Source organism: Daucus carota, chromosome 9 (genome assembly GCF_001625215.2).
Source record: "Daucus carota subsp. sativus chromosome 9, DH1 v3.0, whole genome shotgun sequence".
In the NCBI taxonomy this organism is placed as follows: Eukaryota; Viridiplantae; Streptophyta; class Magnoliopsida; order Apiales; family Apiaceae; genus Daucus; species Daucus carota.
The window spans coordinates 33,173,025-33,187,755 of NC_030389.2; the positions used below are offsets into that span (position 1 = coordinate 33,173,025).

Here is a 14,731-nt window from a genome sequence, read left to right on the forward strand (position 1 = left end):
TTGCATTAATGAACCTGGTTTTAAAAGTCTACAAAGGAGTACTCCCCATATTTTGATCAAGAGTATGTTCCTATCCCCCAATTAAAGAAATAACTATGAAGAATGATTAATCATTTATTAATGACTTAACAAACTGGTTAAACTAATTCATTAATCAAAATTCTATTTTTTCTTAAACCGGACTAAAATCCTATTACGAACGGAACCCAGTTATTTCGATTCACCCTAACTGCATGGTATATCCAAAAGAGCTTATTGCACTTTGTAACTCCACACTTTGGCTGATTAGCAAATCAGACTCCGTACTTTGAAACGTGACGGTTTATAACACTAAATTTTATTTAGCTTTTGGTTTGTAACCTGGCCCACACATCCGTTAAAAACAGCCGTTAACTTTAACTGTTTAAGAGGTAACAGTGCGTATATTAGTTTCTAACAGCTACTTTACTCCACGTGACCCCTCAAAATTTATGTATCATAATTGGAAATTATTTCTGAACACACACAACGATGTAAACAATTGAAGATAATTTTTAAAATACGTATTTAGATTTAGAATCTGAAAATTTATTTGTTTTTACATAAACGATGTAACTTATTTCAAAATTTTAAAATAAATACATATTTTAAAAATTATTTGTAATTTAATATATATTATTGTGTGTGTTCAGAAATAATTTTAAAATATAATACATAAATTTTGAGAGTTCAAAAGGGGTAATGTAGCTGTTAGAAACTAATATACACACTGTTACCTCTCAAATAGTTAAAGTTAACGGTTGTTTTTAACGAATGTGTGGGCCAGGGTTACAAATCGAAAGCTAAATGAAACTTGGAGTTACAAACTGTCACATTTCAAAATATGGGGTCTGATTGCTAATCAATAAAAATGTGGGGTTACAAAATGGAATAAGCTTTATCCAAAAGAATGAAGTGCTACAGTACTACTACTACATTTCTCTCTTCCTCTGCACTCTCCTTTCTTGTAAATAGGGCTGAGCATTCGGTCGGTTCGGTCCAGAACCGGACCGGACCGAACGGACCGAGGACCGAACTTCTGAAAATTTCTGGACCGGACCGGACCGAAGTTTGTATATGGACCGAACCGGAACCGAACCGAAATAGTTCGGTCGGTCCGGTCCGGTCCGCCAGAACCGAACTTTTTTTGAAAAATTTAAATTAATCTTTGTTACAAAGGAAACATCAAGCATAATTAATGTAAAAAAATGCAGCGACCAACACATGATTTAGAAAGCCAAGTAACATTTAAACACCACTCCAAAATAGCTTTAAGTTTACAAATTGTAAAAATTAAAACAATGACAATTGACATTAGTATGCTAGAGTCAGTGAATATAGACATTAGATAATATAATATAAGTGTATAAGTATAATATGTTATTTAATATATAAAATAAAAATATTATTTATATTATATATAAAAGTTCGGTCGGTTCGGTCCAGGACCGAAGTTTTTCGATGGGGACCGGACCGGACCGTATTTTATTTCGGTCCGGACCGAAATACCCGAACGGACCGAACTTTCAGAAAATTAGGACCGGACCGGACCGAAATTATTCGGTCCGGTCCGGTTTTTCGGTTTCGGTTCGGTTCTGCTCAGCCCTACTTGTAAAGACTCTCCCACTTTGTCTCTACATTTATTTTGTACTTGCACACATATTTTACTCACTCCTACCTTTTTCTTTTCTCTTTTTTAACCTCCTCTAGCCTTGTTTTTACCTGAAGCTCCAAATAAAAGCAAGAACTCAGCAGTTGAGACACACACTAGCTTTAGCCACTAGATTCTTTTTAGTTCCTTTCCTAATAGCAAAAATCTTTCTTTCTTTCCAATTACCACTCAAGAAAATGGCTAAAGATGATGACTTTAAGCTACTTAAGATCCAGGTTAGTAGCATTTTTAAATATGTTGACTTTGATTTGTTTCTCTTTTTTAATGAACTTTTTTGTTGTAATTATTGTGCTCAAGTAAAGTAATTAAAGTTGAGTATTGGCATTTTCTTAGTGATGATCTTCTTGTTGTTTGCTGCGTTTGTGTGCATTTTGTGTTTTTTTTACAGACTTGTGTTCTCAGAGTTAACATACATTGTGATGGATGTAAGCAGAAAGTTAAGAAGCTCCTTCAAAGAATTGAGGGTATTACTTATTTTCTTGCATTTTTTCAATATTTAAGCTCTTTTTACATATTCATCTCATTTTATATCTTTTGGTACATAATTTATCAATAAATTAACTGTCTATTTTAAATGGACATTTTTTTTTGATAGTAGCAAAGAATGATATTTTTTGATTTTTACTAGATAAATAGGCCTTTAGATGAGGAATTTGAAAAAAAATATGTTGCAGCTACTATTATGGTATTGTGTAGTTTTATGATTTTGGCCTTTTTTTACCAGGAGTTTTTCAAGTGAAAATTGATACTGAACAGCAAAAAGTCACTGTTTCTGGGAGTGTAGATTCTGCTAGCCTGGTCAAGAAATTGATCAGGGCTGGCAAGCATGCTGAGGTTTGGTCAAACAAAGCTAGTCAGAACCAAAACCAGAAAGCTAGCTGCATCAAGGATGACAAGAACAAGAAAGGGCCGAAGCAAGTTACATTCAAGGGCATTGACTCCTTGAAAAACCAGCAGCAGAAGTTTTCGAGTCTCGATATTTGTGAAGAAGATGATGAGTTTATGGATGAAGATGAGGAGGAAGAGTTTAATGAAGATGCAATAAGGTTTTATAGGGAGAAAGTTGCTGACCAGATGAATTTTCAAAGACAGCAGGCTACTAATGCTAACAATGGTAGAAAGATTGTTGGACTTGTTCCGAATGTAGCTCAGAACAATGCTAAAATGAACAACCAAGGTGGGAAGAAAGGGAATCAGAATCAGAATATGGGAATGCAGGGGAATGCTGGTAGTGGCATTGATCCGAAATTTCTAGCAGCATTGAAGATGAACAATACTCTTATTCCCGGGGAAGTCCGAGGAGGAGGAGGATCTAGTGATTTTAATTCAATGATGGGGAACTTTGCTGGCTTTCAAGGAAATGTGGGTACTAATAACAATATATCCTCAGCATACGGAGGAAACTATCAGATGCCATCATATAATCAAGCAGGGTCTTTAAGCGGTCCTAATTACGGAAGTTATCCATCATCTAATGCTAGTGGTTACTCGCAGCAATTCAACAATCCAGCTGCAGCAATGATGATGAACATGCAGAACAGGCAAGTTATGATGCAGCCTCAAGCTCAGGCTCAGATGATGTATCAGAGATCACCGATCGTGCCTCCGAGCACCACCGGTTACTACTACAATTACAATCCAGGTCCATATCCTCCCTACAATGAGCCGGTTTATTATGCTACTAGTGCCAGTGTTGCTGCAGATCAATCTGCATCTCATATGTTGAGTGATGAAAATGCAAGTGTTTGCTCAATTATGTAAGGTTTTTAGTAAAAATATTCTGGTTTTTAGTTTTTGAAAACCAGTTATGCATTGTCTAGATAAATATCGGTTGAATTAATGGTCATTCAGTATGTTCTTTTGGCAAGCTTCTGTTTGTTTTGTCTTGATTCTGTCAGCTGATGACCTTAGTTGTAATATGTACTAGTCGTTTGTGAAAGTCAAGAATTGTGTTCTAGTAACAGTAGTATATATGTGGAATTATGGATAATGTTGGCCCATGTCTAATGTTTCAATTATAACTCCCTTTTACTGTTTTACATATGCTAGTATATGTATATCTATGTTTTCTGGGAATTTGTCCGGACTCATGTTAGCAGTGATTTTTCTTAACCAAAGATAACAAAACTAGAGAATAAATCATTTTGCCGTTGTAATACACTATAGCCCCCACATGCATATCAAAAATTTAGACTCAAAGGACTAAATATCGGGCTTAAGCGGAAAATTTCCAGTACTGCTATGATACCATCAACTGAAAATATCCGCTACTACCGGGCTACTTCCTCTGTCTCTTACTACTTCTCATGTTTGTCTTTATTATGTTGTCAACACATACTTTTGATCGTTAATATCATTAATTATTAATATTAAATACAAAAATTTCATCGTATTAAAGTAATCATGAATATGAATCCAATAAAATCACTCACGACTATATTTAGTTTTATAAATTAGACGTAAATTAGTTAATTTGTGTCATACTCCCATTACAGAGGAGACAAATATCCGCCTTAAACAGAAAATACCCGATACTGCTATGCTACATTAATTGTTTCTCATTTAAATCTCCCATGACACGGATAAGGAGAGTCTTGACACTAGACCATCGACATACAAGAGATGAGTCTTAACAACAGACTAGGGTATATACTATATAGTAATAAAGTTTGTGTTTTTGAGGTCCCAAGAACGCAAGTATTAAAATGGGAGTGAGGTATTTTTGTTACTCCCTCTGTCCCAGTCAATTGTATACGTTTCTTTTTCACTGCTCGACACGCTTTTTAAGGCTCTTATAAAACATAGTTCCGCAACTTATTTTTAAGATTTTCTTTTTTTGTATAAAAATATAAATGTTATACTTTTATACAAAAAAAGAAAATCTTAAAAATAATTTACAGAACTATACTATATTGAAGCATTAAAGTCCGTGCCGCGCCCCCGTCCCCCAATGTATACTATTGACCGGGACGGAGGGAGTAAGAGACAGGGAGTGACATTGGTTTGTGTAGTGGTGGTGCAGAGAGAAGAGGCAGACATGATAAAATGATGCAGCACTGAGACGCAGCAGTGGGGCGGATTGGATTTCTATGGTCAAATGTAATGTTGATAAATGAGCAAGTGCGTGCCACATGCACGTGTATGTACACTTTCGTTTTTAAATTAAGCTGTGATTTCAAGTGTGCATGTAGAAAGTAAATTTATTGGCCATGGACTACAAGAATTGCGTAGTAGTAATCCGTTACCACTTACCAATACTACATAGCACATGGGCCACTAGAGCTGCCGTTTTGTTTCTGCAACGGCTATATGATTTGGAGTTTCTAAACTGTGTTTCAAATTGAGAGCATCTTCAACCCTCACAAATCCTTAGGCTTTTCAAAATTAAATTTTATAGTAATGTTTACAAAAAATGTTTTCTCTCTATTCTTGAAGTAGCCGTCTCTATAATCTGAGGGGCTTCCATCGGTTTTTACCGGTGGAAAGCCCCAATCTTTTCTTCTTTTTAACAGTCTTTGGTCATCTTTTGCTGTTGTTCAATAAGTTCCCAATTTATTTGGGTTTTGTTTGGTCTCTCCTTGTGCGAGAGTTTGATTTTGATTTTATTTACTGTTCGTCATGTCCGGGTATCCAGATCTGCAGGATTTTGATGGTGTTGATTTTCATGGTGTTGATTCGGTGATGAAGGTTATTATGGTGATACATCTGTGGTCGATTGCTCAAAACAACAGTTGGAGGATTATAATATGTATATATCTCTTCAAAAAATCGTTTGGTTGCCTATCCAAGATGGAAGGATTCAACAACGATATTATTATGCGTTTGTTCAATTTCGATCATGTATGTAGATGCCGTATGCCTTTTTATTATTGAATTATCTTTCCTTGTTAAAAAAAAAATGTTTACAAAAAATGAAACTCGCAACTCTTTATGTATAATTATAGCTATCCTCCTATGGATGACTATATTTGTCGATCCGCTAGCGAATTCCACATCATCTCCCGCAATTTATCTTCCTCATTCCCACTGATTACATATTATTTATTACCATATTAAACTGATACATTTTATTTATAACAATCAAAATATTAATAACATACTATTTTTAAATTATAACTAACCAGTATAACCAATACCATTGAAACACAATATTTTATAGCTTCGGCAAATTTTACATAATGTCTTACAGATCCAATTTTACATAATGTCTTACAGATCCAATTTAGCCAACGATTATAGCCAATGCCATTGGAGATGCTCTTAGTCCACTTTTTTGAAACAAACAGCCAACAGGAATACAAGTCCCTTGCCCTATTTTTTCTCAAAAATTACTCTCTCTTTTTAAGGAGAAAAAAGTAATTTTTGGGACAAAGAAATAAACTTTTTTATAAATTATAAATATAATTGCATAAATTATTTAAATTATTTATGAAATTTTATTTTAAATTAATTTATGAAATTATATTTTTAAGAGAATTAAAATGTATGTCAAGTCCCGTCCATCAAGGTAGACAACCTAGTGGGCCATAAAGGGTATTTTTATTATATTGATATGATAAATTATATATCAAATTTCTTAATTAATTTTAAAAATAATATACAATTTATTTGTTATAATTAAATAATATGTTAATTTTTGATCCATAGATAAGAAAATTAAAACGGAAAGAGAAACCATCAGTCAGCGGACGAGTATTTTGGGCAACAACAAGTATGGGGGAGGGCCAGTCCATGATCTTTGATAGTGCTGGAAATGGTTGAATGTATCTTTGGGCTTGGGCAGGATAGTAGTCGATTTAGCCATTTAGGATAGGTGCTTTGCTCCCCCCTTTTATATATATATATATATATATGGAAGTGCTCAAATACAAACTAAGTTAGTGTACAAACTACAAACTCAATATAAGTCTTGGATGAATCTAATCCAATGGCCCCGCAGGGGCAACCACACACCAGTTAATATACACCCTGTCACACATGATCCGCAGATTCCCCTCCGTTTTTAATTTGAATTTTCCCGTTAATCGGTGAACTTTTTTTGAAATCCGACTTCACTGTATTTTTGTTCATCTCGCAACGATCAATTTCCATACCATATGTGCTATATTTCGATTTGATTTAGAGACTTTTTAATTTTAGTTTGTAGTTTGTACGCTAAGATGGTTTGTACCAGACTAGGACCCTATATATATATATATATATATATATATATATATATATATATATATATATATATATATATATATGTGATATCGACTATGGGAATTTTCAACTTCGATTTTGGCAGCAGCCAAACAAATTAATTTTGGCTATATGTAGAAATGATAAACATAATCAGATTAAATCCTTCTCTCAGCATTTCAAAACCATTTCATATACTTTAGTATCAGAATTCATAAGGAGAAGACTTGAATTCGACGTTACGAGATTGTCTTCATTTGGAATGGAACAAAAGAGAATGGAATGAAAAATAATTTCTTGATCGAATAAACAAACTTATAACCCAGGGCGAGTTGTAATCTTCATCATGATTTCATGGACTGACTGTTAGTTAGGTCGCCCGATTTAACTCAAATATAGTAGCCTGATTTTTGTTAAAGTATCAAGGATATAAACTTTAAGACCTCCCCTAGTTGATTCTCAAGTTCTATACTATGGATACCTCCTTTCGCATGCAAGGTTGTTTAATTTTCTGCATTAGTTTGGTAAATGGAGAAAGGATCCGATTAATGGGCCACTAATCCATCTAATTATATACAATGCAAGTGCTTAGCAGTTTGGACTTCCACCACAGACATAATTATTTAAACCATACATGCAACGCAACTTCTAGCTAGTTGTTTTTCCAAATTTCAAACGTTTATCTTATAACACATTCATGGCCCTCCAGAAAAACACACTTCCATTAATTTGGATAATAATAATAAAGAATAAGCTCCCCATGTCTAGCCCTCTGGGATTTGCTCAACTACCATTCATGTAAATTGCTCCGTGCGATAGAGGTTCTTTACATTACTTTTTAACATGTATTTTGAGATTTTCATAAAGTGTAGTTTCATGATATTTCAAAATTTTTGTTTTTCTTGAATAAAAATGACATTTAAACTTCTATTTAAAAGAAAAAAATTAAAAAAATGTTATAAAACTATACTTCATAGAGGCAGCATCTTAGGCAGTATCTGATTGATCATTATAACACGTGTTTAGCACAAAGATAATATTCCGAACAAGTATTTAAATTTGTGTAACATCCGGAAGGAAGACGGAACTATGCAACTGCAGGGATGCATGTTTCACTGTTTCAGTGCAGGGGTTGTGACTTGTGACCTGTGGCGTGTGAGCTGGAGGGTGATTACGAAAGTGTTTGGCTGAATTTAAAATTATGATTTATAATTTAACGTGATTTAATGATGTAACAAGTTGTGATTTATAATAATATGATAAATTGGAATTTTAAAATGTATGTGCGAATAATTTGATTTATTAATAATTTATGTATATTAAAAATATAATAAATAAAAATAAAAATAATTTTATAGATAAGTGATAACTTATAAGTTATGGATAATTATTATCACAATTTTTTTTTAAGAATTAAACCATTGAAAAAGATAAATCAAATTATTTTTTGACTTAAATCAGTACTGGCTTAAATATGTTCTGTAATACCTATTTAGTGAGAAGCCGAAAACTAGTTTTCGGCTTATCACTAAATACGTATTACAGAACATACCGGAGAGAAGGCTCCGGGTAACACCTGCACCAGATTACCAACTGAATAATTGAGAACTCAGGCCCACTAGTGTTAAGTGCTGTGGAATTCCATTGCAAGATTTCTGTAGACTGGATTATTCTGGATTTCATATGAAAAGTAGGTTGGGGGATATTTAGCTAGTGCCTAGTAGGAGTGTAAAAGATAAATTAGAAGTCTACCTTAACCTTTTTAAATTTCTGTAGTTTTAGTATAAGGCTCCATGGATCACTTATCAATCAGTGTCTGTGTTCTAGATAATGAACACGAATGGATAAAAAAATCTTTCGAATATGTGTTTTAGTCAAGGTTGTAAAAATCGGAACTCGGTCCAACTCGGTTTGGTTTCGAAAAAATGAGTACTCGGAACTCGGGAGAGTACTCGGAATGAGTTATCGGATTACTAATCGGGTTTTTTTTTAATTAATTTTTTTCTCATATATGGTTATATACTGATTAATAATAAAACTATATGATAATATCAATATTTTAATAACACACTTGAAATAATGAAGTTCAAATAAAAGTTACTTGTTTAATAGTTTTTGACATAATAATCATTCACGGGTTTTAATGATAAAACACACATACTTTTTAATTAATGTCAATATTTTATAAAGAAAGACCAAAACATATATAAATTTACGTTTATTCTCTTTTGAAATAATTTTCAAATAAAACAATAAAAAATTGATAAGTCAAACTCGGATTTGACCTCGAGTACTCGGAGTCAAACCGAGTTTTGACCGATTTTTTTATAAATCGGTTTTGAACCCGATTACTCGGAACTCGGATCGGACGAGGGGTTAAAAACGAGTACTCGGAATGAGTACTCGGCTGACTCGGCGATTTTTAGAACACTGGTTTTAGTATATATGTGTTTATTATAGCAACCGATAACCGTAGTTTTTTTTTAACAATAAAAATGTTGAGACTAGAAATTGTTGAATGTGTCAAATTTATGCTCCATAAAATTACATAAAAAAAATAATTAAAATTTAGATTATTTAACGGAAAAATGGCTGACAATCCCAGTTCTTTTATCATATGCCAACATATAGTACCTACACATTAATGCATGATATATCTTACTCCTTCTCTCTGTTCCTCTCATTTCTTTACCGTTACTATTTTGAGATGTCCCGCTCATTTCTTTACGTTATTATAAATAGTAAGTTTTTCCCATCATTACACCCACTATTTTACCCTAATATCTCATATTTAACAATAAAAACTATTATTACACCCATTACTTTCCTCCACCATCTCAAATCTATTATTAAATATTGATAGGTCTAACCATTTTAACCACTTTTCATCTAACTTTACTCATTTTTTATATATTGTCTTGGTCTCCGTGCTCCCCTCCAATGTAAACAATTGAGGAGGACGGAGTATATATCTTGGACTCTTGAAAGAAAATAATCTTTTAGTCTATCCGTGTAGTGGGAAGACTTTTGGGTTGATACTGATAGTCGTTGTTGGGCCCGCTAATGTGGATCTGTCTGAAAAAGGATTGTAAAATGTACACATTCTCAATTACTTCCTCCCTCTTTTCGTTAACACATTTTTTATATTATTTTTGAAACACGTATGGAACTTCCTAACAATTCAGAATGAAGGGAGTAATATTTACTAAAAAATTACATCGAATATGAACACGAAAGGATGATGGAAATAAAATCTTTACGCCTTTTTCCCCAGGCCACATGTTTGCCTATACGTAAACGTATGGTCTCGCTTTATATTAGCCGATGCAGATATATTCGGCCATCATCATTTCGAGCTCCTTTTCTTGTTTTATCCTCCTTTTCTAATATTCTGATGTTTATTTATATTTTTCAGTATATTTAGAAAGTATATCATAATATTCGCCTAATATATTAATTTAATTATTGTTTTTGAATTGACACAAAGGAAATTGTATTTGTTGAATATGTTACATTTATATATATCATTAAGTGTTTTTCTTTTGCCAAAAAAAAAAAGTGTTTTTCTTAATATCTTCGATATCTTGGGATTTTAGAGCAACTGAATTTGAAATTTTCCTATTTTCTTTACTAGCTTATTTTGTTATTGATATTAACTAGTTTCCGGCTTAAACAAATGACAATGATATGTTTCCAACTTCTTTTGATTTATAAAAAATGAATGTTATATATTTTTAACCAGGCAGGATTTTCTTTTTATCTATTTGTGTGCGCATCCTCGTCACACTTCATGGCCTACTTCTTATAGGTAGAGAATTTATTTTCATCTTAAATTGAAGTGATTGGACTTGCACCAACAGAACCAATAAATTTCATACACAATAGAATAAATAGAATTTGATTGATTTCTTTATTCCTTTTTTACACACGGTTTTTACGCATGGAAGAAGAAAACTTATATTTAGCGAACCATCAACATATGGTCCCTTTAACCCCTTTTATTTTTCATGATAAATTGGATAAACTAAGAAAAAAACAAAAAAAAAAAAATTGAAATCGATTTTTATTGACCAATCAGAACTACCTGTCAGTATCTATAATTACCTTAAAAGGTCCAATATATATACACTATTGGACCTTTCCAATATCGGTCAAGAAGACCTTATGAAAATTAAACATTTTCGCATAAAGAATGTAAAACTGATTTCGGGCATTCTAGAAAAGAATTTCTCAATTAATTTAGAGAAAAAGCCGAAAATAGATTTTGAACCTTTATTTGTTGTTTGTTTGAGGCAAGATGGTTGCAAAATCGAAGAATATTAAAATATTGTACGAAGTGATGATAGAATAACTTATTTTTAGGTTCGCTGAAAAAATTTATCTTTCTTCTCTTGAGCAATTTTAAAATTATTGAAAAATAACAATCATTTACCAACTTGTTAGTGTAGGGAACCTAGAGAAACTGCATTATTACAATTTTGATATCATCCTTTTCATAGTTTATCATAAGATTATGTTCTTTTGATTATAATTCTGTTTATTCTGTTTTATTTATTATGAATACATGAAAATATAATAAATGTCCATACGCATGGATGAAATTATACAAATGAAGATTGCTTCTTTCAAAGCACGTCCCATTCGTTCCGTCCGTAACAATCTAAAATCAGATACATCTGAAATTAAAAAGTACAAGAATCGAATTTGAAGAGCTCCAGAAGGATTATTACTAGAGCGATTTTATTAGTCAAGCGCTAGCGCCCTACAACTAGTATAGTATTTCTCCAAGCAAAGCTCTGCGCATCGATATGCCAATTGTGTTCAGGGGTCTTCTTTTTAATTTGTTCATCAGTGTAATCTTTACTAAATATTTTTTTATATAGTTAACTCCTTAAATCTTTACGCATGGATGAAATTATACAATTATATTATCATCATTCTTAAAAATTGGTGATCGAGTATTGTTGGACGATTATATTTGTTGGAGCCAAAGTTCCGCAGGATGCCGAAGCCTGAAAGTGACCTGAAATAGAGAAGAATGCGAGAGATTGTCCCCCCGATTCACCTCCGGCGTGAGAATAAGTTAGTGGCTCTAAGAGGGGGTTTATGGAACTGCAAGCGTAAGTGTGTAAATATGAGTATGTATGTGAATGTGTTTTACCCTTGATTTACCTCCTTTATATAGGGGGGAGATGAACCTGAGTTTTGTAACGCTTGTAACGCTCCCGTCGGGAAGTGATGGCGAGTAAAGGAAGCGGGATTCTCTCACTCGACCGTTGCAGTAGTAACGTTGGAGTTCAAACGATAAACTGGGCCTCCTTTGGGCCTTGGTGAATTGGGCTGAGAGGCTTATAGCCCAACATGTCCCCAGGCTTCGATCGGGTTGCAAACGCGGCCGAAGTCTGAGTTTGCTTCGACCGACCGATCGGAGGAGGCGTTAGGCTGGGAGATCGAAAGGTGCTTCGGTATGATTTCAAACGTTTGATCCAGACAGCGCGTGGTGCCGCTTGAGTGTTTTTTGGCTGGATGACGTTACCTCAAGATATGCGTCGAATCTGGGCCGTGCATTCCAAAGGGTGCCATAAATGAGGCGCGCCTTTTCATAATTTTGTTTATAAATACAAATCATTACTCAGTTTTTTCATATTTCCAAACACTCTTCACTTTCTTTGCGACTCCCCGCTCTCTCCAGTTCTTGCTTTCCCAGTTCCAGTTGGTGACCGGCGACGATTTTTTTTCCGGCTTCTCTCTACCGTTTCCTTCCGTTTTTCCTCCAACAAGTAAGTTCTTCTTTCTTCCTTGGTAACTTTTTAGATTTGTACTCCGTTTCCATGGCATGCTTTAGATTCTAGGAACCTGTTCGTATGGTAGATTCCGGCGGGGGTATCTCGCCGATTTGTTGATCTTTTGGAAATCTTTGGGCTTTGTTGCACGTTCACATCATACTGCGATTTTGTGGTACTGTTGTAGAGTAAGACTAGGACTGCGGTTGGGGTTTTTCGGCGGTTCTCGAGTTTTTAACTTGGGACTTGCCGCCGTTTCCCTCTCCGTCCGCCACTTTTCTTGCATTTTAATTCCCGTCGAGTTTTGAATGTTTGTTGTCTGGTTGTCTAAGTTAGCTTTCTAGGGTTAGGTTTAGTCGAGTCCTGTTGGCCCGACCCGATTCGGCCCTCTATACTCGGGCTTGCCTCTTTTCCTTCTTTTTCTTTCTTTCCGAGTACATGGCTTATGTTTGCCTTCTCTCGTTTGCAGGCAAATGGATCGGTCGGGCGACATTGTGGGGACCTCCTATTCGGCTGCGGATCACTTCAGCGATGCGCTGAAGTTTCCTATGGCCAACTTTCCTTCCCTGCTGACCGAAGCGGACTTAAAGACGTTTCGGATAAAATACCAGATCCATCGGTCATGGGACATTTATGCTGCCGTGCCGTCCGATTGCATCTATCACACTCCCGAATCGGAGGACGGTCATCGGTGCGTAGGTATCTCCGAAAATGCCTTTAAGTGCGGTTTTCGGGTGCCGATTCTCCCCCTGCTGAAGAAGTTATTGAAGCAGATGGGGATCGCCCTAGGCCAGCTGGACCCGAATGGGTTCACTTACATAAACGTATTCCAGCATCGGTGTCTGATGGCTGGCGTGTCCCCTCGGCCGGCTCTTTTCTGGAATCATCATGATTTCAAGAAAAATGCCAAGAGCAATGGCTTCTATACCATCGGCCGTAAAACTGGCCGACCGAACTGGTGCGAGACCAACTCCAGCAATAAGGGGACCCATGAGAGGTGGTTCTATTTGGGGGGTCATTCGATCCATAAGTTCTCCACATGGAGGGAGGTCGATCCTTCGGTCATCACCACTCCCCTTCTGGTCGGCAAGGACTTGGAAGATTTTGAAAAGCTAAGCCAAGTCCAGGAGCCGAATCGAATCCTGCTATCGATGAGCCGAGAAAAGGAGTGGCTCTTCACTCTTTGGGGTAGTGACGGTAGTCTTTCTGTTTCTTCCATGCTTTTCTTTAGATAGTCAATTTTCCTTAGATAGTCACTTGTTTCGTTCATATCTGCTTGTTGTTTTGACACTTGTCTTTTTGTGCAGTGTCTTCCCGGACTGAAGCTTTGAAGAGAAAGACCGCGAAGGCGATGACGGCCCGGAAGGAGGCCGAAGCCCGGGCCCGCGGCGAGACACCGAGCGGGGCCATCGTTCAGGCTGATGTCCTCAGGGAGAAGACTCCCGAAGTCGGTCGCCCGAACGTGGTGACCGAGAAGACGTCCGAGGTCGAAGAGGTTCCGGCGCCCGAGGCCTCGAGGAAGAGGAATAGGCCGGACGACTCTTCTGATGTCAGGCCTTACGTTCCGGAGTGGTCTGTCTTGGCGACCGACTCCATTGCGATCTCGGCCCCCGATCGGATCAAGGACGTTGCCGGTCATCTGTGCCGATCCCAAATCCTGCCGGCCGACCGAGGGACCTACGAGTCGGCCACTGCTCTTCAGGCTTGCGAGCAACTAATGTGCTTTCTCTCTTTGGTAAGTGTCTTCGTTTTTCACTTCTTCGTATTATAGATCCTGAATATATATCCTTTAACTTGTTTATTTTTGTGCAGGCTTCTCCTTGGGCAGCGGCGATGACCGATAAGGTCCAAGATATGCAGAAGGAGATGGCCGGGGTCAACGCCCTTACTATACGAGCCAATCTTGCTGAAGATACCCTGGCGGCCCTGAAGACGGAGCTGAATGCCGCCCATCAGGATCTGAAGGACCTTCGGGAGTCCGAAGGCCGTCTGAAGGGGCAGGTCGACACCCTGACCAGTTCAGCGCCGTAACTTGGCGTTGAAAGCCGCCCGCAAGAAGGAGAAGAAGGCCAAGAAG

General features: G+C 36.2%; 1 protein-coding gene across 1 annotated transcript; it reads left to right on the forward strand.

The window, feature by feature from the left end:
* Positions 1 to 1,673: 1,673 nt before the first annotated feature.
* LOC108200822 (heavy metal-associated isoprenylated plant protein 37) lies at positions 1,674 to 3,729 on the forward strand. Its single transcript, XM_017369079.2, has 3 exons — positions 1,674 to 1,905; positions 2,079 to 2,154; positions 2,415 to 3,729. The coding sequence occupies exons 1-3, from the start codon at positions 1,867 to 1,869 to the stop codon at positions 3,449 to 3,451; spliced, it is 1,152 nt and encodes a 383-aa protein (XP_017224568.1). The 5' UTR covers positions 1,674 to 1,866; the 3' UTR covers positions 3,452 to 3,729.
* Positions 3,730 to 14,731: the final 11,002 nt, after the last annotated feature.